Source organism: Bombina bombina, chromosome 4 (assembly GCF_027579735.1).
Source record: "Bombina bombina isolate aBomBom1 chromosome 4, aBomBom1.pri, whole genome shotgun sequence".
Classification (NCBI taxonomy): domain Eukaryota; kingdom Metazoa; phylum Chordata; class Amphibia; order Anura; family Bombinatoridae; genus Bombina; species Bombina bombina.
Window position 1 is genome coordinate 524,394,085 of NC_069502.1, and position 25,108 is coordinate 524,419,192.

Consider the following 25,108-nt stretch of genomic DNA (forward strand, 5'->3'; position numbering starts at 1 on the left):
TGCTATTCGTGTAAAGCCTGTCAACACAGCTGCAAGAAATGCTCACTAATAATCCCCCTGACAGGGGAAGAAGTTCCAATAAAGGACTTCATTACGTGTACAACCAAAGGGGTCATATACATATTACAGTGCACATGCAATCTGATATATTTTGGAGAGACTAAAAGGATGATAAGAGACAGAATCAGAGAGCACCTCCTTTGTATAGAGAAAAAGGTAGAAGACACAAGACTCTACAAACACTTTAAAGAGGTTCACAATGGGAGAACAAAGGAATTAAAGTATTGGGGAATAAAATATATAAAACGTAATTGGAGGGGAGGAGATATAGATAAGATCTTACGTTTAAAGGAGGCAGAATACATATATAAGTATGATACTTTATATCCTGCTGGTTTGAATTCAGAATTGAATATCTCACCATTTCTATTAGATTAAAATATCACTCCACTTGATGATTTTATGAACTATTCGTTCTTTCTTTATTTTCACTATTATAATTTTAGGATATGCACCACTCAGCGGATAGGGATTCCCTGTCTGCTGTAATTATTTACTAATGTTTTATAGGATTTGGCAGTAATGCCACAATATTTGTTAAGATTTCACCTGCTATTTGCAAGATTTATGTGTTTTAAAAAAATTTTTTGGAACATTTAAATCGCTACACTATATCACTTATTTTTGATAATTTATATATTATGGTTTTAACATTGTTGCCCACAGTGTTGCCAATACCACTTCATTTACATAGAAACCACCTTTAATATCAATTAATCTGGGTTGACCAATAAGGAACTTGGCTCATCGTATAAAGGAAGGCTGTGACTTAAACAAACTCATCTTGAAAAAGCCCTGTAAGAGGGAGAAACTCGTTGATGATTATACAGTTGCAGTTGTCTTTTATTTCCATCTAAAGGAGGATATAGTGTTCACTTTTGTGAATTGAGGCAGAGACTGTCCTTGTTCTGCTGGACATTCTTACTAAGGCATACGAAAAGCCAGATAAGGTTACAGAGGAATCCGAGTATACAGAGACCACTGTCTTTAAGGCTGTTACAGAGCATTGCCGTGGAGCTATCACCTTCACCGGACCACAGGTGTCCTGCGTGCAAACTGCACTAAAGAGCGGATACATTTTCCTTACTATAAGCTGGTAAAGCTTCTCCGCTGCAAGGACGGTCCTGACCAATAGCATCGCTACACTAAAGATAGCGCCTACTTCTCGTGACATCATTAGTCACGTGTGCGCCTCTACGGAGGTGTGGAGCCCTGAAAGTCGATCGTTTCGGAACGGTGTCCGGAGGAGTAAGGTAACAGATTCCCGGTCACCATAATATGCTGAGATTTCGCAACCAATGACTTTATGTTGGGGACATTATGATTTATTACATCTTGGTGATAAATTCTCCTAAGAGACTATTTTTCTTCCTGTGGTGGCAACTTCATTTTTTAGCTTTTATTTTAGTATTGTTATTACTATATATATCGGAGACGTCCGTTATTAGAATAACTTATTTTAATGATTAGTTTCATTGCCTTTGCAATTATAGTTTTAAATAAATTGGCATAGCCACTTTTTTATTGTTTACTCTATATGTGTTTCTTTTTTTTCTTCTATACACCTTCAGCTTGAGCGCTCCTCCATAATTTTCTTGTTATAGATTTATCAAGCAGCTGATGCTGCAATCTACCCCTGAAGTTTCCGGCTCGCCGGAAACATAAGTTAAGATGCAACAGTTGTAAGACTGCTGCTCCTTAATTAATCTGCCACTTCTGAGGTGGTGGACAGCAATCATTCCAATCAGATACGATCGGGATGATTGACACCCCCTGCTAGCGGCGGATTAGCCGCGAATGTGCAGGGGATGGCATTGCACAAGCATTTCACCAGAAATGCTTGTGCAATTTTAAATGCTGACAACGTTTGCTATAGCGTTAGCGACTCATGTTCATCCGGGGTATGATAAATCTACCCCAGAGGCTTATTTATGTGTTAACACTAACATTTTCAGCCTCCACTAACATAAACTGTGCAATCACATTAACATGAGAAATTGTTGATAACAAAGGATGACACCTTTATCTGCATTTACACTAAACTGGCTCCTGTAAAAGGCAGTGCTTGACAAAAATAAGCTTTCTTGCTGATGCAAACTGTAGAGTATATCCCAAAAGTTAAAGACATGCCCACAGCCCTCCTGAAAGAATTTTCCATTTGAATGTACAGTCTGTTGCTTGCAGTGCTGCCCTGTGTCTCCTTTATTACATGATTGAGAGAACTGAAGGGAAAGATGATACCTCTTTCTGGATTCTGCTGAGGCACCTATGTGTCTGATCCTCAAATGTACATTTTACATTGGAGGATTTGAAAACTGCAGTTTTTTTCTCGTTTTCTTTTTATGTTGATGAATCTTTCCCTGGTGTGCTTTGTGTTTCTAGTGAGGATTAGGAAGGATATTAGGAGTCTACAGCCTACAGGAAGTATTGTTTGTCCATCAGGGTTTATATTTTTTGAATTAAAGGGACAGTCAACACCAAAATTGTTATTGTTTAAAACGATAGATAACTCCTTTACTACCCATTCCCCAGCTTTGTACAACCAACATTGTTATATTAATATACTTTATAACATTTAAACCTCTACTAACATTCTGCCTGTTTCTAAGCCGCCACAGACAGTCTCTTATCACATGCTTTTTTGTTAGCTTTTTACAACAGGAGACTCCTAGTTCATGTGGGACATATAGATAACATTGTGCTCACGCCCGTGGTTTAGGGATGATACTGCACAAATTGGATAAAATGCGTCAATAGATGATAAATAAATAGCCATGTGATCAGTGGGCTGTCAAAAGAAGCTTAGATAAAAGGTAATCACAGAGGTTAAAAGTATATTAATATAACTGTGTTGGTTATGCAAAACTGGGGTATGGGTAATAAAGGGATTATCTATCTTTTTAAACAATTAACATTTTGGAGTTGTCTGTCCCTTTAATCTCAGGTGCATTTAACATGCTTTTTCTTTTTACCTGTTACACATCCCTACATACCCATGTATGAAAAATGTAACAGCATTACTTCCTCTGGCACTTCCCACTGCCACCAAAAAGCACTCTACTATGAATGAGGATTGTAAAAATTTCAAGGGACAGAAAACAATTTGTTTTAGATGGAGCGTACAATTTTAAAAACTTTACGATTTATTTCTACTATCTCATTTGCCTCATCCTTTTGGAATCCTTTGTTGCAAATCATACCTAGGCAGACTCAGTAGCATCAATATACTAATGGGAGCTAGCTGCTGATTGGTGGCTGCACGTATATGCCTCTTGTCATTTTCTCACCCAGTGTGTTCAGCTAGCTCCCACTAGTGCATTTCTGCTCCTTCAACAAAGGAACTTAATCAAATCTAATAATGAAAGCAAATTAAACTGGTATTTACAGTTGAACACTCTGGGCACTATGATAAAATCATTGTGGTAATGACTATATTTTATAAAGGGATCCGACTTGCCATCGAGATTTAATGTTATAAAGGGCTAAACTCAGTGTTTGAAGGCAGATAGAGGCATTTTACTATACTATATCTCTGTGGATAGCTTCTCTGACACTGGCAGACTTTTTAAAGCAGCATTGCCACTGCATTGAAGCTATAGGGGCCTATTTATCAAAGCGTCAACTGAAAATACGCTGGAATTCTGTGCCGTAATTGTCACAAGATTGATCTGCCGTAGTTATCAAAGCGTCAAGATTGACAAATGTTGAAATTTGTGACATAACATACAATCCCGCAATCTCAATCCGATGCAGATCGATGCGATTTGAAAACCTGTGTAATTCGAGCTGAATCGTGTTCATTCGCCCTCCTAATCGACACTATTTGAAGCTCTCACAAAGTTATCAAAAATTCTACATTTACGCTCGCATCTTTTACGACTCAGCGTACCTAGTTTTCAATTGGCCGCCCTTGAGGTCGCAGATGCTTTAGAACTCAATGGGAGTCTGAAAACACAGTAATCTTATTTTCGATTCCGCAAGAGAATGAAGTATATTACATAATAAAAATAAATTAGAAACTTTATTAAAGTTCTATACCCTTTCTAAATCAAACAATATTATTGCTTCACATTTGATGTAGTAGTAGATATAGGGATAAAAATTAAAGATACATTACTACTTATGGATTATGCTACAACATTGTCTCTCATTACAAAGCAAAGGGACAATATTATTTCTACATATTTGGTGCAAAGATTTGCCCCAAACTTGTTGCACTAATAGATATAGAGATAAAAATGAAATAAATACACAACATAATATAGCTAACTTCCTTTGTATTTGTTTGAAAAATCTATGTGCACCATGTTTAAGTCATGTAATACAAGTCACACTCTCCACTTCGCGCCATATTTGACGCAACACTTTTCGCACCAATTATGACACAAACTTCTAAATACCCCACACACTAGTGAAATGTTCCACCACTTTTGATTGGAATATGCATAATCACATGATTTATGACATCAGCCAATTGGATTCAAATATACATTATAAATTATCACTAATAAATTAAATTGCTCGATGCTTGTGTCATTGATCACTCATCAGAACTTGTAAGTGCAATTTGTTACATTGGGGGGTAGTTATCAACGTGTCTACTTTTCCTGCCTTCGCCGGCCCAATACACCCGCCTAAGCTCGCCTACCTTCGCCGCCGCGGACCTGAATACGTTCGCCTAAGTTATCAAATAAAGCTGTCAAAAAGCCGCGCACCAAGTAAGGGGCGATGAGCAGCGGACTGTGAGAGTTATCACTCATCCGATCTCGCTGCTCTTCGGCTTTTTCCCAGCTTTATTGCTAGCCTGTCACTAAGCACTCACACTAAACTGCACTGTTCTACCCCCTATACCGGCGCCCCCGGAGCCCCCCGCAACTAAATAAAGTTATTAACCCCTAAACCGCCACTCCTAGTCCCTGCCGCAACTCTTATAAATGTATTAACCCCTAAACCGCCGATCCTAGACCCTGCCGCAACTGTGATAAATGTATTAACCCCTAAACCGCCGCTCCCGGACACCACTGCCACCTACATTATACCTAGTAACCCCTATCCTGCCCCCCCTATACCGTCGCCCTCTATAATAAAATTATTAACCCCTATCCTGCTGATCCCGCACCTCGCCGCAACTAAATAAATAGTTTAACCCCTAAACCGCCGCTCCCTGAACCCGCCGCAACCTATATTAAATTTATTAACCCCTATCCAGCCCCCCCTACACTGTCGCCACCTATAATAAATTTATTAACCCCTATCCTACCCCCCCTACACCGTCGCCACCTATAATAAATTTATTAACCCCTATCCTGCCCCCCACTACACCGCCGCCACTGTAATAAAATTATTAACCCCTAAACCTAAGTCTAACCCTAACCCTAACGCCCCCCTAACTTAAATATTAATTAAATAAATCTAAATAATATTTCTCTTATTAACTAAGTTAATCCTATTTAAAACTAAATACTTACCTTTAAAATAAACCCTAATATAGCTACAATATAAATAATAATTATATTGTAGCTATCTTAGAATTTATTTTTATTTTACAGGTAACTTTCAATTTATTTTTACTAGGTACAATAGCTATTAAATAGTTATTAACTATATTGAGCTCGCATTCTATTGGCTGTTCCGATCAGCCAATAGAATGCAAACTCAATCTGATTGGCTGATTGGATCAGCCAATCGGATTGAACTTGAATCTGATTGGCTGATTCAATCAGCCAATCAGATTTTTCCTACCTTAATTCCGATGGGCTGATAGAATCCTATCAGCCAATCGGAATTGAAGGGACGCCATCTTGGATGACATCCCTTAAAGGAGCCTTTATTCGTCGGTAGTCCGTCGGGAAAGAAGGATGTTCCGCGTCGGCGGGATGAACATTCAAGACCCGGCTTCGAAGATGACCTCGCCCGGATAGAAGACTTCTTCAGCGTCTCTTGAAAGATGACATCGCCCGGATGGAAGATTTCTTCAGCGCCGCTTGGAGGATTTCTTCAGCGACCCTTGGATGATCACTTCTGCCGGTCCGGATGTCCTCTTCAGTTCCATTGGTGGCTTGGTTGAGTGAAGACGACTAAAGGTAGGATGATCTTCAGGGGATTAGTGTTAGGTTATTTTAAGGGGGGTTTGGGTTAGATTAGGGGTATGTGGGTGGTGGGTTTTAATGTTGGGGGGGGTTGTATTTTTCATAAATACCCTGAAAATAGCATGGCAGTAAAGAGGTGATTTTAATTTCTGCTATATCTGAATCATGACAGTTTAAAGTTAGGTGCGCTATCCCTTCAAGCTATCAGTTTAAGATTATATTGAATCAAAAATCAATTTGAATTTTAAAATCATTGTCTAAAATATTACACTGTGTGTCCTAATGTCAGCATCAATGTTTATCTTTAATTTTAAATACACATATACATACTTTCAAAGTATAATACACAATGGGGGGTAGTTATCAAGCCGTCAACCTCAAATACGTTGGAATTCCGCAGCGTATTTGTGGCGCGGCTGATTCGCCTTAGTTATCAAAGGCTAGAGACCGGCAAAAGTAGAATTTTGTGACGTAAACTTCGATCCGCCGGACTCAGTCCGACACAGATCGATTCTTACGTCACTCCAGATGTTCCGCACACAAGTGCGGCACAATCTCACTACTTTTGCTAGTTATCAAATGACTAGCAGGTAAGCTCGGCACTTTTACGGCCCAGCGTACCTGGTTTTCAAACCGCCACCCCTGGAGGCGGCGGATCCCATAGGAATCAATGGGAGTCTGACCATAGCGAAAGTACAAGTTCGCTGCTGCCAGACATCCCATTGATTTCTATGGGAGCTGTCTACACCTAACACCCTAACATGTACCCCGAGTCTAAACACCACTAATCTGTCCCCCCTACACCGCCGCAACTAAATAAAGTTATTACCCCCTAAACCGCCGCTCACGGAGCCCATCGCAAGCTACTCTATACATATTAACCCCTAAACCGCCGCTCCCTGACTATAATAAATGTCTTAACCCCTAAACCGCCACTCACGGAGCCCACCGCCACCTACATTATACCTAGTAACCCCTATCCTGCCCCCCTATACCGCCGCCCTCTATAATAAAGTTATTAACCCCTATCCTGCCAATCCCGCACCTCGCTGCAACTAAATAAATAGTTTAACCCCTAAACCGCCGCTCCCGGACCCCTGCAACCGATATTAAATTAATTAACCCCTATCCTGCCACCCCTAGACCGTCGCCACCTATAATAAATTTATTAACCCCTATCCTGCCCCCCACTACACCACCGCCACTGTAATAAAATTATTAACCCCTAAACCTACGTCTAACCCTAACCCTAATGCCCCCTAACTAAAATATTAATTAAATAAATCTAAATAATATTTCTCTTATTAACTAATGGCTAGATTTGGAGTTTTGTCGGTAACGACCCGAAAAGCTAACGCTGGCTTTTTTCTGGCCGCACCTTTAAAATAACTCTGGTATTGAGAGTCCACAGAATGGCTGCGTTAGGCTCCAAAAAAGGAGCGTAGAGCATATGATCGGAACAGCCAATAGAATGCGAGCTCGATCTGATTGGCTGATTGGATCAGCCAATCGGATTGAACTTGATTCTGATTGGCTGATTCCATCAGCCAATCAGAATATTCGAGGGACGCCATCTTGGATGAAGTCATTTAAAGGAACCGTCATTCGACGTTCAGTCGTCGGCCAGGATGGATGTTCCGCGTCGGAGGTCTTAAGGATGCTGCCGCTCCACTCCGGATGGATGACGATAGAAGATGCCTCTTGGATGAAGACTTCAATCGGATGGAAGACCTCTTCTGCCCCGCTTGGATGAAGACTTCTACTGGATGGAGGACCTCTTCTTGCTCCGCTTGGATGAAGAATTTGGCTCGGCTGGGTGAAGACGACTCAAGGTAGGGAGATCTTCAGGTGCTTAGTGTTAGGTTTATTTAAGGGGGGTTTGGGTTAGATTAGGGGTATGTGGGTGGTGGGTTGTAATGTTGGGGGGGGTATTGTATGTTTTTTTTTACAGGCAAAAGAGCTGAACTTCTTGGGGCATGCCCCGCAAAGGGCCCTGTTCAGGGCTGGTAAGGTAAAAGAGCTTTGAACTTTAGTAATTTAGAATAGGGTAGGGCATTTTTTTATTTTGGGGGGCTTTGTTATTTTATTAGGGGGCTTAGAGTAGGTGTAATTAGTTTAAAATTGTTGTAATATATTTCTAATGTTTGTAAATATTTTTTTATTTTTTGTAACTTAGTTCTTTTTTATTTTTTGTACTTTAGTTAGTTTATTTAATTGTATTTATTTGTAGGAATTGTATTTAATTTATTTATTGATAGTGTAGTGTTAGGTTTAATTGTAACTTAGGTTAGGATTTATTTTAAAGGTAAATTTGTAATTATTTTAACTATTTTAGCTATTAAATAGTTCTTAACTATTTAATAGCTATTGTACCTGGTTAAAATAAATACAAAGTTACCTGTAAAATAAATATTAATCCTAAAATAGCTATAATATAATTATAATTTATATTGTAGCTATATTAGGATTTATTTTACAGGTAAGTATTTAGCTTTAAATAGGAATAATTTATTTAATAAGAGTTAATTAATTTTGTTAGATAAAAATTATATTTAACTTAGGGGGGTGTTAGTGTTAGGGTTAGACTTAGCTTTAGGGGTTAATACATTTATTAGAATAGCGGTGAGCTCCAGTCGGCAGATTAGGGGTTAATAATTGAAGTTAGGTGTCGACGATGTTAGGGAGGGCAGATTAGGGGTTAATACTATTTATTATAGGGTTAGTGAGGCGGATTAGGGGTTAATAACTTTATTATAGTAGCGGTGCGGTCCGCTCGGCAGATTAGGGGTTAATAAGTGTAGGCAGGTGGGGCGACGTTGAGGGGGGCAGATTAGGGGTTAATAAATATAATATAGGGGTCGGCTGTGTTAGGGGCAGCACATTAGGGGTACATAGCTATAATGTAGGTGGCGGCTCTTTGCGGTCGGCAGATTAGGGGTTAATTATTGTAGGTAGCTGGCTGCGACGTTGTGGGGGGCAGGTTAGGGGTTAATAAATATAATATAGGGGTCGGTGGTGTTAGGGGCAGCAGATTAGGGGTACATAAGTATAACGTAGGTGGCGATGTGGGGGGACCTCGGTTTAGGGGTACGTAGGTAGTTTATGGGTTTTAGTGTACTTTAGAGTACAGTAGTTAAGAGCTTTATGAACTGGCGTTAGCCCAGAAAGCTCTTAACTACTGACTTTTTTCTGCGGCTGGAGTTTTGTCGTTAGAATTCTAACGCTCACTTCAGACACGACTCTAAATACCGGAGTTAGAAAGATCCCATTGAAAACATAGGATACGCAAATGACGTAAGGGGATCTGCGGTATGGAAAAGTCGCGGCTGAAAAGTGAGCGTTAGACCCTTTTTTGAGTGACTCCAAATACCTCTAACGCTGGTTTTCACGGCTACCGCCAAACTCCAAATCTAGGCCTAAGTTAATCCTATTTAAAACTAAATACTTACCTTTAAAATAAACCCTAATATAGCTACAATATAAATAATAATTATATTGTAGCTATCTTAGGATTTATTTTTATTTTACAATCAACTTTCAATTTATTTTAACTAGGTACAATAGCTATTAAATAGTTATTAACTATTTAATAGCTTACCTAGCTAAAATAAAGAGAAATGTACCTGTAAACTAAAAACTAACCTAAGTTACAATTACACCTAACACTACACTATACTTTAATAAATTATTCCTATTTAAAACTAAATACTTACCTGTAAAATAAACCCTAAGATAGCTACAATGTAATTAATAATTACATTGTATCTATCTTAGGATATATATTTATTTTACAGGTAACTTTGTATTTATTTTAGCTAGTTAGAATAGTTATTAAATAGTTATTAACTATTTAATAACTACCTAGCTAAAAGAAATACAAAATTACCTGTAAAATAAATCCTAACCTAAGTTACAATTAAACCTAACACTACACTATCATTAAATAAATTAAATAAACTACCTACAAATAACTAAAATTAAATACAATTACATAAACTAACTAAAGTACAAAAAATAAAAAAAGCTAAGTTACAAAAAATAAAAAAAATAAGTTACAAACATTTAAAAAAATATTACAACAATTTTAAGCTACTTACACCTAATCTAAGCCCCCTAATAAAATAACAAACCCCCCCAAAATAAAAAAATGCCCTACCCTATTCTACATTAAAAAAGTTCAAAGCTCTTTTACCTTACCAGCCCTTAAAAGGGCCTTTTGTGGGGGCATGCCCCAAAGAGTTCAGCTCTTTTGCCTGTAAATTCCTTCTCTTGAATTTATTTTTTTTAGTAAGAAATGTCATCTTATATGCCAGCCCATATTATAACACCTGTGTACGGGTTGATTTTAAAAATAGATTGCAATCAGAAGGGGTTAGACAGGTGCAGAGAGCTTTCAAACAGGAAACCCCAAAATATTCTTTCATGATTTGTATAGAACATACAATTTTTAAAACAACTTTCCAATTTCCTTCTATTATCAAATTTGCTTCATTCTCTTGTTATCCTTTGCTAAAGGAACAGCATTGCAACTACTGGCACGTAGCAAACACATCTATTTAGTCAATCAGAAAAGACAAATGTGTGCAGGCACCAATTAGCAGCTAGCTCCCACTAGTGTAGGATATGTGCGTATTATTTTCCAACAAGGGATACCAAGTGAACAAAGCACATTTGAAAATAGAAGTTAATTTTAAAGTGTTTTAAAATGGCATGCTCTATCTGAATCATGCATCTTAAATGTTTACTTTCCTATCCCTTTAAAATATCCATTGATTGCAAATAAATACATATGATACTCTGATTACATGTTATATTTACAATTATTCCTCCTCAGAATAATAATACATTTACAATATATACATATAGTGGTATAAATAAACACAGAGATATGACAGACAACATTGTTTAGAACAAAAAAGGGAACCTAGGGACATGTAAATATGTTTGCAAAAGATTTCTGACATAACACACACACACACATATATATACACACAAGTATGTGCAAGGAGATATATATATATATATATATATATATATATATATATATATATATATATATATATATATATATACAAATTCTAGCATTAATAATAATTTAAAAAATAAATAGAAAATATGACTCCTAGAAATACAAATACACATTAATTTCTGTGACAGTATCATATAACACATCAATATAAAAATAACTTTCTATGAGATGTTGTTTGTTGAGGTATAAATGTAGCTATTTCTTGGACATTAACAGATGAAAAAATAATAGATTAGCTTTAGAGAAATATGGTTGTTCATGGACAGTAATGCAATGGTATAAATAAAGTTGGGAAAATTCTGAATAACCGTGACATCGATGACTGTTAGTTAACACCAGTCCGATGCTCTTCGCACCATACTCGACGCGCATGTTTTTGACGGCTTTTTTGATAAATAATTAAATCGTTTTCAGGTCCATGTCAGTGATGTCTGGCGAGTGTATTGATGCCGGTGAATGCAACATAGTTGATGCTTTGATAAATATGCCATAATGTAAATGATCCCTTTAGACTGTATTGAATGGAAATACAATTTCCAATTTGTGTAATTAGAAATTCAACCCCCTTTGTTACAATGCAATAGTGAAACTAGAACATGAATAATATATCTATAGGAGCTGGGGGATTGTGGGTATATTGTACATAATATATGTATACAATCTTTTATTTATATGTATTACATTGTAAATTGTATTATAATGGGGAAATACCACCACAAGTTTCTAATTTTAAAAGTGCTGTCCTCCATCTTAGATCCACCTTTTTGCCATATTAGTCTCGCCAAATTTTTCATTGGCGAGATTTTCAACCATAAGAAATGTACTGAATGTAAAGTTAAACTTTTTGCATATGTATTAGTTGAATTTTTACTACACAGAACCTTTATTTGTTTTAGTGAATGCACATTCCATGATTTATAAAATACTTTAAATACATGAGCCCCCCCACCCCCACCCCGAAATCAGAGATTACTGGTGATGTTGGCGGGATATGGGCTGAAACTGCAATTCCTATTATTTCCTATGGAAAACACATCGCCACTTATCAGGAAGAAGAGGACCGGCTCACTTTTTTAATAAAATATCTCTAGAGCCACAGATTGCGAGACTGGCAAGACCAAAAAGGCAATATATCTTGTTGGTCTGACAATCCTTTCATCATAGGGCCCTTTGTCTGGATCATGAAATCTTTTTTTTTTTGTTTTGGGGTTCATGTTCCTTTCATATCAGTTGGAAGTGAGCATCTAGCAAATAAGTAAACTACAGTTGTAATCTATGGTTGCAATGCATTGTTGTAAACATTTTAAACACAGCATTAGGGACTGTTTAGACAGTAAGTGCTTTTAATGGACATGAAACCCCAAATTTGACATTTTGATCAACTTTCCAATTTACTTCTGTTATCTGTTATTTTATTTGCTTCTTTCTCTTGATATTCTTTGTTGAAAAGAAAAGCTATATAGGCTCAAGTACAGCAATGTATTACTGGGAGCTAGCTGCTGATTGGTAGCTACATATACATGCCTATAGTCATTGGCTCACATGATATGTTCAGCTAGCTCCTAGTATTACATTGCTGTTGCTTCAACAAAGGATGCCAATAGAACAAAGGAAATTTGATAATAGAAGTACATTTGAGAAGTTTAAAATTATACGTTCGATCTGAATCATGAAAGAAAATATATGGGTTTCTTGCACCTTTAAGTTCCTTTTCGTTTTAAGACATTTATGTCCTTTTAAATATTATTTCATTAAATCGATGAAATGATTGTTTATTTTTTATGCATTGTATAGTAATGAAAGGAAAATATAAAACTATGTCTTGCTTATAAAGTTAAGAAAAATATAAGAATTATACAATTATAATTCTGAAGTTGTGTTTTATTTTCTCAGATCTAAAACAAATATAGCACTAGAGGTTGAAAGTACCAGAAACCATCACTTCTTGGATAGCCAATGCCCTATGTAATGTCTGAGAATTTAGGGTTTGGAATATTGACTCCTTCTGTACAGGTAAGACCAAAACGATCTCAGTATGTAGTAATTTTCAAGAAATCAAAGTTAGTGCTTGGGATCAATTAAACACACTTAGCTAGATTACGAGTTTTGAGCGCTATAAAGGTTTTTAACGACTGTCCACAAAAGCGGCGTTATTTCAACCCCCTAAAGCACTGGTATTACAAGTCTTAAAAAAAGCAGGCTTGTGCAGGCCGATATGGTGGCGTTGCGGCTCCATACCGCACTGAAAATAAGCACTGCTGTTATGTGCTCGTGCACGATTTCCCCTAGTCATCAATGTGGAGAGCCAGCCAAAAAAAAGTCTAACACCTGCGATCAGGGAATGAAAGCTCCGTAACGCAGCCCCATTGATGTCTTGTGGGAAAAAAATACAATTTAATGTAAAAACCTAACATCCTAACACAAACCCCATGTCTAAACACCCCTAATCTGCTGACCCCTAACATTGCCGCCACCTACATAAACTATTAACCCCTAAACCTCTGGCCTCCCCACATCAACTACCAACTAAATAAATATATTAACCCCTAAACCTAATCCCTACAACATAACCCTAAGTCTCTAACATCCCCTAACTTTAACATAATTTAAATACAGCTAAATTAAAGTTTACAATTATTAACTAAATAATAAACTATTTAAACTAAATACATACCTGTGAAATAAAAACCTAAGCTAGCTACAATATAACTGAAAAATACACAACCCCCCCTAACAGTAAAACCCACCACCACACCCAACCAACCCCCCCAATAAAAAAACTATCTAAGAATAACCTAAGCATAACCATTGCCCTGAAAAGGGCATTTGTATGGGCATTGCCCTTTAAAAGGGCATGTAGCCTCTTTTTGCCATGCCTGAAAAGGGCAATCAGCTCTTTATGAAAAGCCCAAACCCTAAGCTAAAATAAAAACCCACCCAAAAAACCCTTATCCACTTACAGTTATTGAAGTACAGCTTGAATGATCCATTCAGTCAGTGATGTCCTCATTCAGTCCTCATCCAGGTGGCAAGAAGTCTTCATCCAGGCGACCTCTTCGATCTTCATCCAGCCCGGCAAAGTCCTCATCAGGCCTCAAGGAAGTCTTCATCCAGACAGCATCTTCTATCTTCATCCATCGGAGCGGGTCTATCCTGAAGACTATCCGTCGTGGAGAACCGTATGAAGAGGATGCTCTGCCGCCGGATGTCTTCAGGATGGAGCCGCTCCGCACCGGATGGATGAAGATAGAAGATGCTGTGGGTCATTGGGGGTTAGTGGGGTTTTTTATGTTTTTTGGGTGGATTTTTATTTTAGCTTAGGGTTTGGGCTTTCATAAAATAGCTGATTGCCCTTTTCAGGGCATGGCAAAAGAGTTAAATGCCCTTATATTATTTTGGGGGGTTGGTTGTGGGTTTTACTGTTGGGGGGGTGTTTTTATTTGTTTACAGGTAAAAGAGCTGATATCTTTTGAGCAATGCCCCACAAAAGGCCCTTTTAAGGGCTATTGGTAGTTTATTGTAGGCTTGGGTTTTTTTGTGTGTGGGGGGGTATTTTGATAGGGCTATTAGAATAGGTTGTAATTTGTTTTATTTTTGATCATTTGTTTCTTATTTTTTGTAATTTTTATTTTTTTATTTTTTGTAATTTTAGTTTTTGTTTTTTTTAATTTAGTTACTTTGTAATTTTTAGAGTAGTGTTAGGATTTTTTAATGGTAGTTAGTTTAATTGTAGTTTCATAATTATATTAGTTTAATTGTTAGTTTAAAATTAATTTTTTGTAATTTGACAGGTAAGTTTTTAATTTAATTTAAGATAGGGAATTTGTAATTTTAATATAAAGTTAGGGGGTCATTAGTTTTAGGTGTTAATAGATTATTTAAGTATATTTCGTAGTGTGGGGGGCTTGCGGTTTAGGAGTTGATAGATTTATTATAGCGTAGTGTGGGGCAGACAGCAGATTAGGGTTAATAATATTTAAATAGTGTTTGTGATGTAGGAGGGCAGAGGTTTTAGGGGTTAATAGTTTTATTATACTGGCGATGATGTTTGGGGGAGCGGAGGAATAGGGTTTAATAAATTTGAATAATGGAGGGTGATGTTGGAGAGAGCGGAGGAATAGGGGTTAATAAATTTGAATAGTGGCGGTGTGTCCGTAGCAGCAGATTAGGGGTTAATATGTATATTATAGTGTTTGCGATGCAGGAGGGCCTCGGTTTAAGGTAGTTTATGGGTGTTAGTGCATTTTGTAACACTTATAGTTATGAGTTTTAAGATACAGCTTAGTAACATAAAACTCATAAACTACTAACTTTGAGATGGCGGTACGAATCTTGTCGGTATAGGGTGTCTGCTCACTTTTTAGCCTCCCAGGCAAAAACTCGTAATAACGGCACTATGGGAGTCCCATTGAAAAAGGACATTTTGTAAAAGTGCGTTACTGACGTTGACGTGACTGGCTAAAAGGTGTGCAGGTAACCCTATACTGACAAGACTTGTTATAGCAGTGTTAGGGAAAATGAAGCGCTTATGGGCCATAACGCTGCTTTTTCACTCATAACGCCAACTCGTAATCTAGGTAGAGCTGGTTGTAATAAATGTTAGAAGATAGGAATCAGGAAGATATGTGTCATAATAAAAGCATAACAGTATTAATTTGAAGCATCAGGTTTCTTTTCTTATCATAACACTCCCCCCCCCCCCCCCCCCCAAAAAAAAACAGGTTTTTTTTTTACAAATTAATTTTATCCAAAAAGACACATGGGCAGATGGAATTAGAGCATCAATGAAGGGCTAAAATTTACTGAACATGACCAACACTCTCACACTCACAAACGCTCACACATAGGGGTCAATTTATGATAGTGCAGATGACATGTATACGATGTAGCGTATCATGTCCGCCCCACATCGATAAAAGCCGACAGCAAGTGCGCTGTCGCATTTATCAATGGCACCATGCAGTTCTTGTAAACTGCTGGTGCAATGCCACCCCCTGCAGATTTCGCTTAGCCAATTGGGCGCTGTTATAGGGGGTGTCAATCAACCCGGACAGGTTATGGATCAGCGGACTTTAGATCACTGCTTCATAACTTCTGTTTCCATGAGCCTGAAGGCTTGCCGGAAACACAGGGCATCAAGCTCCGTACGGAGCTTGATAATTGACCCCATATTCTACCTCACTTTTCTCACACACTCTGGGGCATATTTATCAAGCTCTGTATGTTTCAGGCTCACCAGAAATAGAAGTTATGAAGCAGCAGTCTAAATAACTTGTCCACCTGCTCTGAAGCGGCAGACAGAATTCAACCCGATCAAATACGATCAGTTTGATTGACACCCCCTGCTAGCGGCCAAGCATTGCACCAGCAGTTTACCCTAACTGCTGGTGAAATGATAAATGCAGACAGCGTATGCTGACAGCATTTATCGATGAACGGCTGACATGATACGCTACTTCTTATCATATCCACTCGCACATTGATAAATATGCCCCACAGTCTCTGAAATTCCCAAAATCTCTCACACTCTCACACACACATACTCTCACACACACCGTATACTTAGACATATACACTCTCTCTTAGTCTCTCTCCCTCTCACAAGTAGACGCACACACACACAAAAACACACATACACACATTCTCTTTCTCTCTAACACATGCTGGTAAAGTCCCCTAGTTTTCCATTTTGCTAAACTGGTGGCATCTCATAAATGCAAATTCTCTGTAAATTAATTTATTAAGATAACTCTTCCAATAGTAAGATCATGATAGGTATACATTGTCTCAAAACCACTAATATGCAGTCATTATTAGGTTATCTCAAATGTCAGCTATAATGCATTTTGTTCTGGCAGTCAGAACAGCAAAATCAACAGAGGCCTCATGGCCCATCTCACAACATTCCTGCAATCTATCAATATAGTACAAACAATAGATTCACTGCCATCAATCATGATAGAAGACACACATGGTTTGCATGGTATAGAACAGTGTTTCACAACAACGGTCCTCAAGCACCCACTAACAGGCCAGGTTTTCATTATAGCTGAACTAGAGCACAGGTAAAATAATCAGCTAAAGGGTAATAGCAAATTAGTAACCATGGTTACTGACCAGGGGATTTTTTCACATGTGCTTTAGTTCAGATATATTGAAAACCTGACCTGTTGGGGTACTTGAGGGATGCGGTTGAGAAACACTGGTATAGAGTACACAATCTTATTGATGGATTTGCTATGTTTTTTTTAACCAATTTTACTTAATGTGATGGTGAACTAGAGAAAGATCCCACTCACAGCCAAGGAGTTCCTGCTCCCTCTTTTAGGTTTAGGTTTCTGTGTAATAACAGCTGGTGCTCATGGGGAACCTATATACATCTTGGATCTTGCACAATAAGCTAATGATTAACATGAGTCTCTATAATCATAGCAGGGAGTACAAAAAACAAAAACAAAAAGAAACGTTATATACTCAGCTGTGTGCCCCCTGCAGGGTCGCTCTAATGTGACTAACTTGGTTACTATATTGAAGCGCCAGCTCTATAAGATCACTGTTGGGGGATTTCTAATTAGATGAAAACCTGTAGTGTACTGTCCGAAAATAAGTTGTGCAAGTGCATACTCACGCACCTTAGAGGGAACAGTGAACACGACTACTGCTTCAAAAATGCAAATTTCTCAGTCAGTTTGCAAGACAGATTGATTTCTGAGTTCTGTTTCTTCTACATTTCTTGTCCAAGTTTCTCTTACAAAAACCTGAGATCACACAAATCCCCTTAAGTATGACCTCATCCTTACCAAGCCAAACCTGGCCAAACCCCATCCCCTAATAGCTCAGCTCTGTCATAGAATGACTAAATCCCTCCATGGACCACTTAGCTCCAAACTGACCTGACCTGACTCCTCTCATTAAAGTGTTATTGTGCTATAAATTTTTCTTTAATAAGGTGGTAAGAGCCGACAAACCATTACTCTCTTGGGATTCAACTCCTGGCCACTAGGAGGAGGCGAAGATTCCAAAGCTCAAAGAGCTCTGAATCACTCTCACCTCTCTGATATTCCAGTCTTCTCTTTGCCTCTAAAGTAGTAGAGGAAGGATTGAGGTACTCCAGCTGTCTCTGGAAGGGATTTCCTAACCCATTAGTTCCCCTTTGAAAGCTAAGATAAAAGAAAGGGGAATAGAGGAGTACTAATGCTGTATAAAGAAATCCTCCTGCAAGAGTTTTTGTCAGCAGCCTGCCACAGGTGTCGCAGGGACTTGGTCCTTAGCCTCCTCCTGTTTGGCCTTGTCGTTGTACACCTAATGCAAAATCATCTGCTGTTTTATTCAGTACTGAATGGAACATTCACATAGCCCACGGCTATTAGTAGGCACATTTTCTTTTATGTATATAATAGCCAAAGGACTCTTTGTGACAGGTAAGCACAGACAGATTTTTTGTAAGCAGTTACATGTTTTTGCACATATTTTGATTACACAGTATATTTTGTGCACAGTTATATTTTATTAAGAATTATAAAGCTTTCTCTGGACATCATTTGATAAACAGGTTACTTTGGGGACAAATATGCAATATATTTTTATTATAGCATTTTCAAATCACTAAGGGCCAGATTACAAGTGGAGCGTTATATTCTCATGTGCACTAACACATATGAATATTTCACCATCCATTGTTCTTAACATAGAAGAATATGTAATCTATTTATTTATAAATACATATTTTTATACATATCTGATGCTTTTATGGTACAACATAATGTATACATACATACATAATATATATATATATATATATATATATATATACAGTTGTATGCAAAAGTTTAGGCATCCCTGACAATGTCCATGATTTTCATTTATAAATAATTGGGTGTTTGGATCAGCAATTTCATTTTGATCTATCAAATAACTGAAGGACACAGTATTATTTCAGTAGTGAAATTAGGTTTATTGGATTAAACAGAAAATGTGCATTATGCCATCAAAACGAAATTAGACAGGTGCATAAATTTGGGCACCCCAACAGAAATATTGCATCAATATTTAGTAGAGCCTCATTTAGCAGAAATAACAGCCTATAGATGCTTCTATAGCCTGTAATGAGTGTCTGGATTCTGGAATGAAGGTATTTTGGGACCATTTCCTCCTTGCAAAACATCTATAGTTCAGTTAGGTTTGATGGTTGCCGAGCATGGACAGCCCGCTTCAAATCACCCCACAGATTTTCAAGGGTATTCAAGTCTGGGGACTGGGATGGGCCAATCTAGAACATTGTACTTGTTCCTCTGCATAAATGCCAGAGTAGATTTTAAACAGTGTTTTTGGCTGTTGTCTTGTTGAAATATCCTGCCCCGGTGTAGCTTCAACTTTGTGACTGATTCCTCAACATTATTCTCAAGTATCTGCTGATATTGAGTGGAATCCATGCGACCCTCAACTTTAACAGTGTTTGTCTTGGAACGCTGTGTTCTTTTGCCACCATGCATAACGCCCCTTGTTATGACCAAATAACTCAATCTTTGTTTCATCAGTCCACAGCACCTTCTTCCAAAATTAAGCTGGCTTTTCCAAATGTGCATTGCATACCTCAAGCAACTCTGCTTGTGGTGTGTGTTCAGAAAAGGCTTCTTTCGCATCACTCTCCCATACAGCTTCTCCTTGTGCAAAGTGCGCTGAATTGTTGAACGATGCACAGTGACACCATCTGCAGCAAGATGATGTTGTAGGTCTTTGGAGGTGGTCTGTGGGCTGTTTTTGACCATTAAGAGAAGGAGAAGCCAATGGCACTACTTCATATATATTAGGACTGCTGCCAATAATTGAATTCCACCTAGTGATTACAGTGGATTCATAGGATGGTGCTGTGTATATTAATAGTAACAAACAAGAACCCAGAGGAATAGCATCCTCCACAGTATACACTGATAGCACTCCGGAGTCCAATAGAATAATTTAAATTATACATTTAACTCAAAGGGAAACAGTCTCCTAATGGTGCAACCAGGTACAAAAAACAAATAAAATATAACCTTTATTAAGATCAATTAAAACAGGGCTATGACTTAACAATTGCGATGGGGGTGGAGAGAGGCGTGATAATAATTTATGTCTCAATGATATTGCTCATTCGACAGTGTGCTGGTTGTATGTCAAGGCAATAAATTACCCTCTATTATGTTTTGAGGGGCTGGCTAATGAATTTATGACTGCTAATATGATGTTAGTAAATATAGTATTAGCAGTATAATGAAAGTATGCATATGGGTGCTTCAGTAGGAGGTAATTAGCATATACCAAAATAATAGCATAAATTCAAATCGGCTTGTAAGGTCGATATGACACACATATGATATATGCTGATATCAGCAATATTGGTATAATATGTGTTATATAATTATGGGCATATACAAGATGACGCAACCAATGCTTAAATTCAAAGCTCCGCTGAAATCATTAACCACCTGGTCCATAAAATGGATGGGTGAATGTATCCTAACTGCTCAATTCTGTAAGGGTGTTAATTTCCCAAGATAATACACACGGTACACAAAATGAATTGTTCATATAGGATATACACTGTATCTGATGATATTATTGATATCATGTAGCTATTAAATGGCAAAATGGCTAATGATTAGACTGTGGATGTAATTGCCTCTGTGATGTATGCTAACATTGCTGTAATCAAAATTACGCTAACTATGCAAAAAGGAGTTAACAGTGTTGCTGATATAAGTGCAATCTACAAGGGAGTCAAGATATAAGAACACCTCCGTTATAATTAATTTAACTTTAAATAGTATACAATGAGGTTAACGTGAGGTGTAGTTCACTCTCAAAACAATTACTCAAATAAGTACCGTATGTGTAACACATACTACAATTAGGTGTGGTTATAATTCCGACTTGCATACAAGAAATGAGCAAAAAGAATATAGGAGCACGCTACTCGAGACCCCAGAATGCCCTAAAACACAGGAGTTCCCTAGACCCTAACACGTTTCGCCACTTGACTCTTTGACAAAGCCCGACAAGCAGTGAAACATGTTTAGGGTCTTGGTTCACTACAACCTCACGCTTAACTCATTGTATCCTATTTAAAGTTAAATTAATTATAACAGAGGTGTTCTTATATCTTGACTCCCTTGTAGAATTGCACTTATATCAGCAACACTGTTAACTCCTTTGGACACAATATAGCGATGTCTGTAAATAACATATAAATAGATAAATACATATGTACACACACACACCACACACACACATAATATATATATTATATATATTATATATATATATATATTTATATTATATATATATATACATACATATCAATTTCAGAGTGTATTATATGTATGTATCTCTATACTTAAATCCTTTGCAGACTTTACTTCTGACACCTGAGACCTCATATATTTCAGCCCATATAACATTTTTGTGCAATATTTTTTTGGAATAATTTTTATTAGATAGTATTATTATTAGCATAACTGCAGTGTACTGACTCCCAAACTCTATATTGTGCAGACTCCCAAACTCTATATTGTACAGACTACCAAACTTTATATTGTGCAGACTCCCAAACTTATATTTTGCAGATCCCTAAACTTTATATTGTGCAGACTCCCAAACTCTATATTGTACAGAATCCCATCTATATTGTGCAGACTCCCAAACTCTATACTGTGCAGGACTCCCAAACTCTATATTGTACAGACTCCTATACTTTATATTGTGCAGACTCTCATACTTTGTATTGTGCAGACTCCCAAACTATATATTGTGCAGACTCCCAAACTCTATATTATGCAGACTCCCCAAACTCTATATTGTACAGACTCCCAAACTTTATATTGTGCAGACTCCCAAACTTTATATTGTGCAGGACCCCCTAAACTTTATATTGTGCAGACTCACAAACTCTATATTGTTGCAGACTCCCGAACTCTATATTGTACATACTCCTACCACTCTATATTGTGCAGACTCTCTATACTGTGTATTGTGCAGACTCCCAAACTTTATATTGTGCAGACTCCCAAACTCTATATTGTGCAAACTCTTTATACTTTCAGGCAGGACAGATAGCTCATTGTGCTATTGCACTGTTACAGAGATCCCAGCAAGGTCCACACAGCCTTTCAGCTTTCCGAGGTTGATAAAGATGAGTACCATTAAGTTGGGTAATAATAATACCTGTTATCAGTTCCGCTAGTCGATTAAGTTTGAGGTTGTGCACTATACAAGTATACAATTATTATATTGTGCAGACTCCCATACTTTATAGCTATAATATGGTTAATATATATGTATACATGCAAGGTTCACCCCCAACAGAAATATTGCATCTATATTTAGTAGAGCCTCCTTTAGCAGAAATAACAACCTCTAGATGCTTCTATATCCTGTAATGAGTGTCTGGATTCTGGATGAAGGTATATTTTGGACATTCCTCCTTGCAAAACATCTATAGTTTCAATTAGGTTTTGATGGTTGCCGAGCATGGGTCAGCCTGCTTCAAATCACCCAACAGATTTTCAATGGTATTCATGTCTGGGGACTGGGGTGGCCATTCTAGAACATTGTACTTGTTCCTCTGCCATAAATGCCAGCAGTAGATTTTGAGCAGTGTTTTGGGTCGGTTGTCTTGTTGAAATATCTAGTCCCAGGATAACTTCAACTTTGTGAATGATTCCTCAAACATTATTCTCAAGTATCTGCTGATATTGAGTGGAATCCATGAGACCTTCAACTTTAACAAGATTCCCTAGTACCGACCACTGGCCACACAACCCAACAGCATGATGGAACATCCACTAAATTTTACTGTGTGGTAGCAAGTGTTTGACTCCCATACTTTATATTGTGCAGACTCCCAAACTATATATTGTGCCAGACCTCCTAAAACTCTATAGTGTACTGACTCCCAAACTCTATATTGTGCAGAACTCCCAAACTCTATATTATGCAGACTCCCAAACTCTATATTGTACAGACTCCCAAACTTTATATTGTGCAGAACTCCCAAACTTTATATTGTTGCAGACCCCTAAACTTTTATATTGTGCAGACTCCCAAACTCTATTTTGTGCAGACTCCTAAACTTTATATTGTGGCAGACTCCCATACTTTATATTGTGCAGACTCCCATACTTTATATTGTGCAGACTCCCATACTCTATATTGTGCAGATTTCCAAGCTTTATATTGTGCAGACTCCCAAACTCTATATTGTACAGACTCCCAGACTTTATACTTTCAGGCTGTACAGATAGCTCATCGACTCCTAAACTCTATATTGTACTGACTCCCAAAACTCTATATTGTGCAGACTCCCAAACTCTATATTGTGCAGACTCCCAAACTCTATATTGTACAGACTCCCAAACCTTTATATTGTGCAGACTCCCAAACTTTATATTGTGCAGACCCCTAACGTTATATTGTGCAGACTCACAAGCGCTATATTGTACAGACTCCCAAACTCTATATTATGCAGACTCCCAAACTCTATATTGTACAGACTCCCAAACTTTATATTGTGCAGAATCCCAAACCTTATATTTTTCAGACCCCTAAACTTTATATTTTTTCAGACTCACAAACTCTATATTGTGCGACTCCCCAACTCTATTTTGTTGCAGACTCCTATACTCTATATTTTGCAGACTCCTATACTTTATATTGTGCAGACTCCCATACTTTATATTGTGCAGACTCCCATACTCTATATTGTGCAGATTTCCAAGCTTTATATTGTGCAGACTCCCAAACTCTATATTGTACAGACTCCCAAACTCTATATTGTGCAGACTCCAATACTCTATATTGTGCAGATTCCCATACTCTATATTGTGCAGATTCCTATACTTTATATTGTGCAAACTCCCATACTTTATACTTTCAGGCTGTACAGATAGCTCATCGACTCCTAAACTCTATATTGTGTAGACTCCCAAACTCTATATTGTGCGGACTCCCAAACTCTATATTGTACTGACTCCCAAACTTTATATTGTGCAGACTCCCAAACTTTATATTGTGCAGACCCCTAAACGTTATATTGTGCAGATTCACAAACGCTATATTGTACAGACTCCCAAACTCTATATTGTGTAGACTCCCAAACTCTATATTGTGCAGACTCCCAAACTTTATATTGTGCAGACCCCTAAACGTTATATTGTGCAGACTCACAAACGCTATATTGTACAGACTCCCAAACTCTATATTATGCAGACTCCCAAACTCTATATTGTACAGACTCCCAAACTTTATATTGTACAGACTCCCAAACTCTATATTATGCAGACTCCCAAACTCTATATTGTACAGACTCCCAAACTTTATATTGTGCAGACTCCCAAACCTTATATTTTTCAGACCGCTAAACTTAATATTTTTTCAGACTCACAAACTCTATATTGTGCAGACTCCCAAACTCTATTTTGTGCAGACTCCTATACTCTATATTTTGCAGACTCCTATACTTTATATTGTGCAGACTCCCATACTTTATATTTTGCAGACTCCCATACTCTATATTGTGCAGATTTCCAAGCTTTAGATTGTGCAGACTCCCAAACTCTATATTGTACAGACTCCCAAACTCTATATTGTGCAGACTCCAATACTCTATATTGTGCAGATTCCCATACTCTATATTGTGCAGACTCCCATACTTTATATTGTGCAAACTCCCATACTTTATACTTTCAGGCTGTACAGATAGCTCATCGACTCCTAAACTCTATATTGTACTGACTCCCAAACTCTATATTGTGTAGACTCCCAAACTCTATATTGTGCAGACTCCCAAACTCTATATTGTACTGACTCCCAAACTTTATATTGTGCAGACTCCCAAACTTTATATTGTGCAGACCCCTAAACGTTATATTGTGCAGACTCACAAACGCTATAT

At 37.6% G+C, this 25,108-nt stretch overlaps 1 protein-coding gene across 1 annotated transcript in view; it reads left to right on the forward strand.

The window, feature by feature from the left end:
• The window catches only part of CD109 (CD109 molecule), a 401,861-nt gene that overhangs the window by 176,453 nt on the left and 200,300 nt on the right, over positions 1 to 25,108 (forward strand). Inside the window, 3 exon segments of the mRNA XM_053710442.1 lie at positions 13,072 to 13,090; positions 13,092 to 13,139; positions 13,141 to 13,191. Coding sequence (XP_053566417.1) covers positions 13,072 to 13,090; positions 13,092 to 13,139; positions 13,141 to 13,191 — 118 coding nt within the window.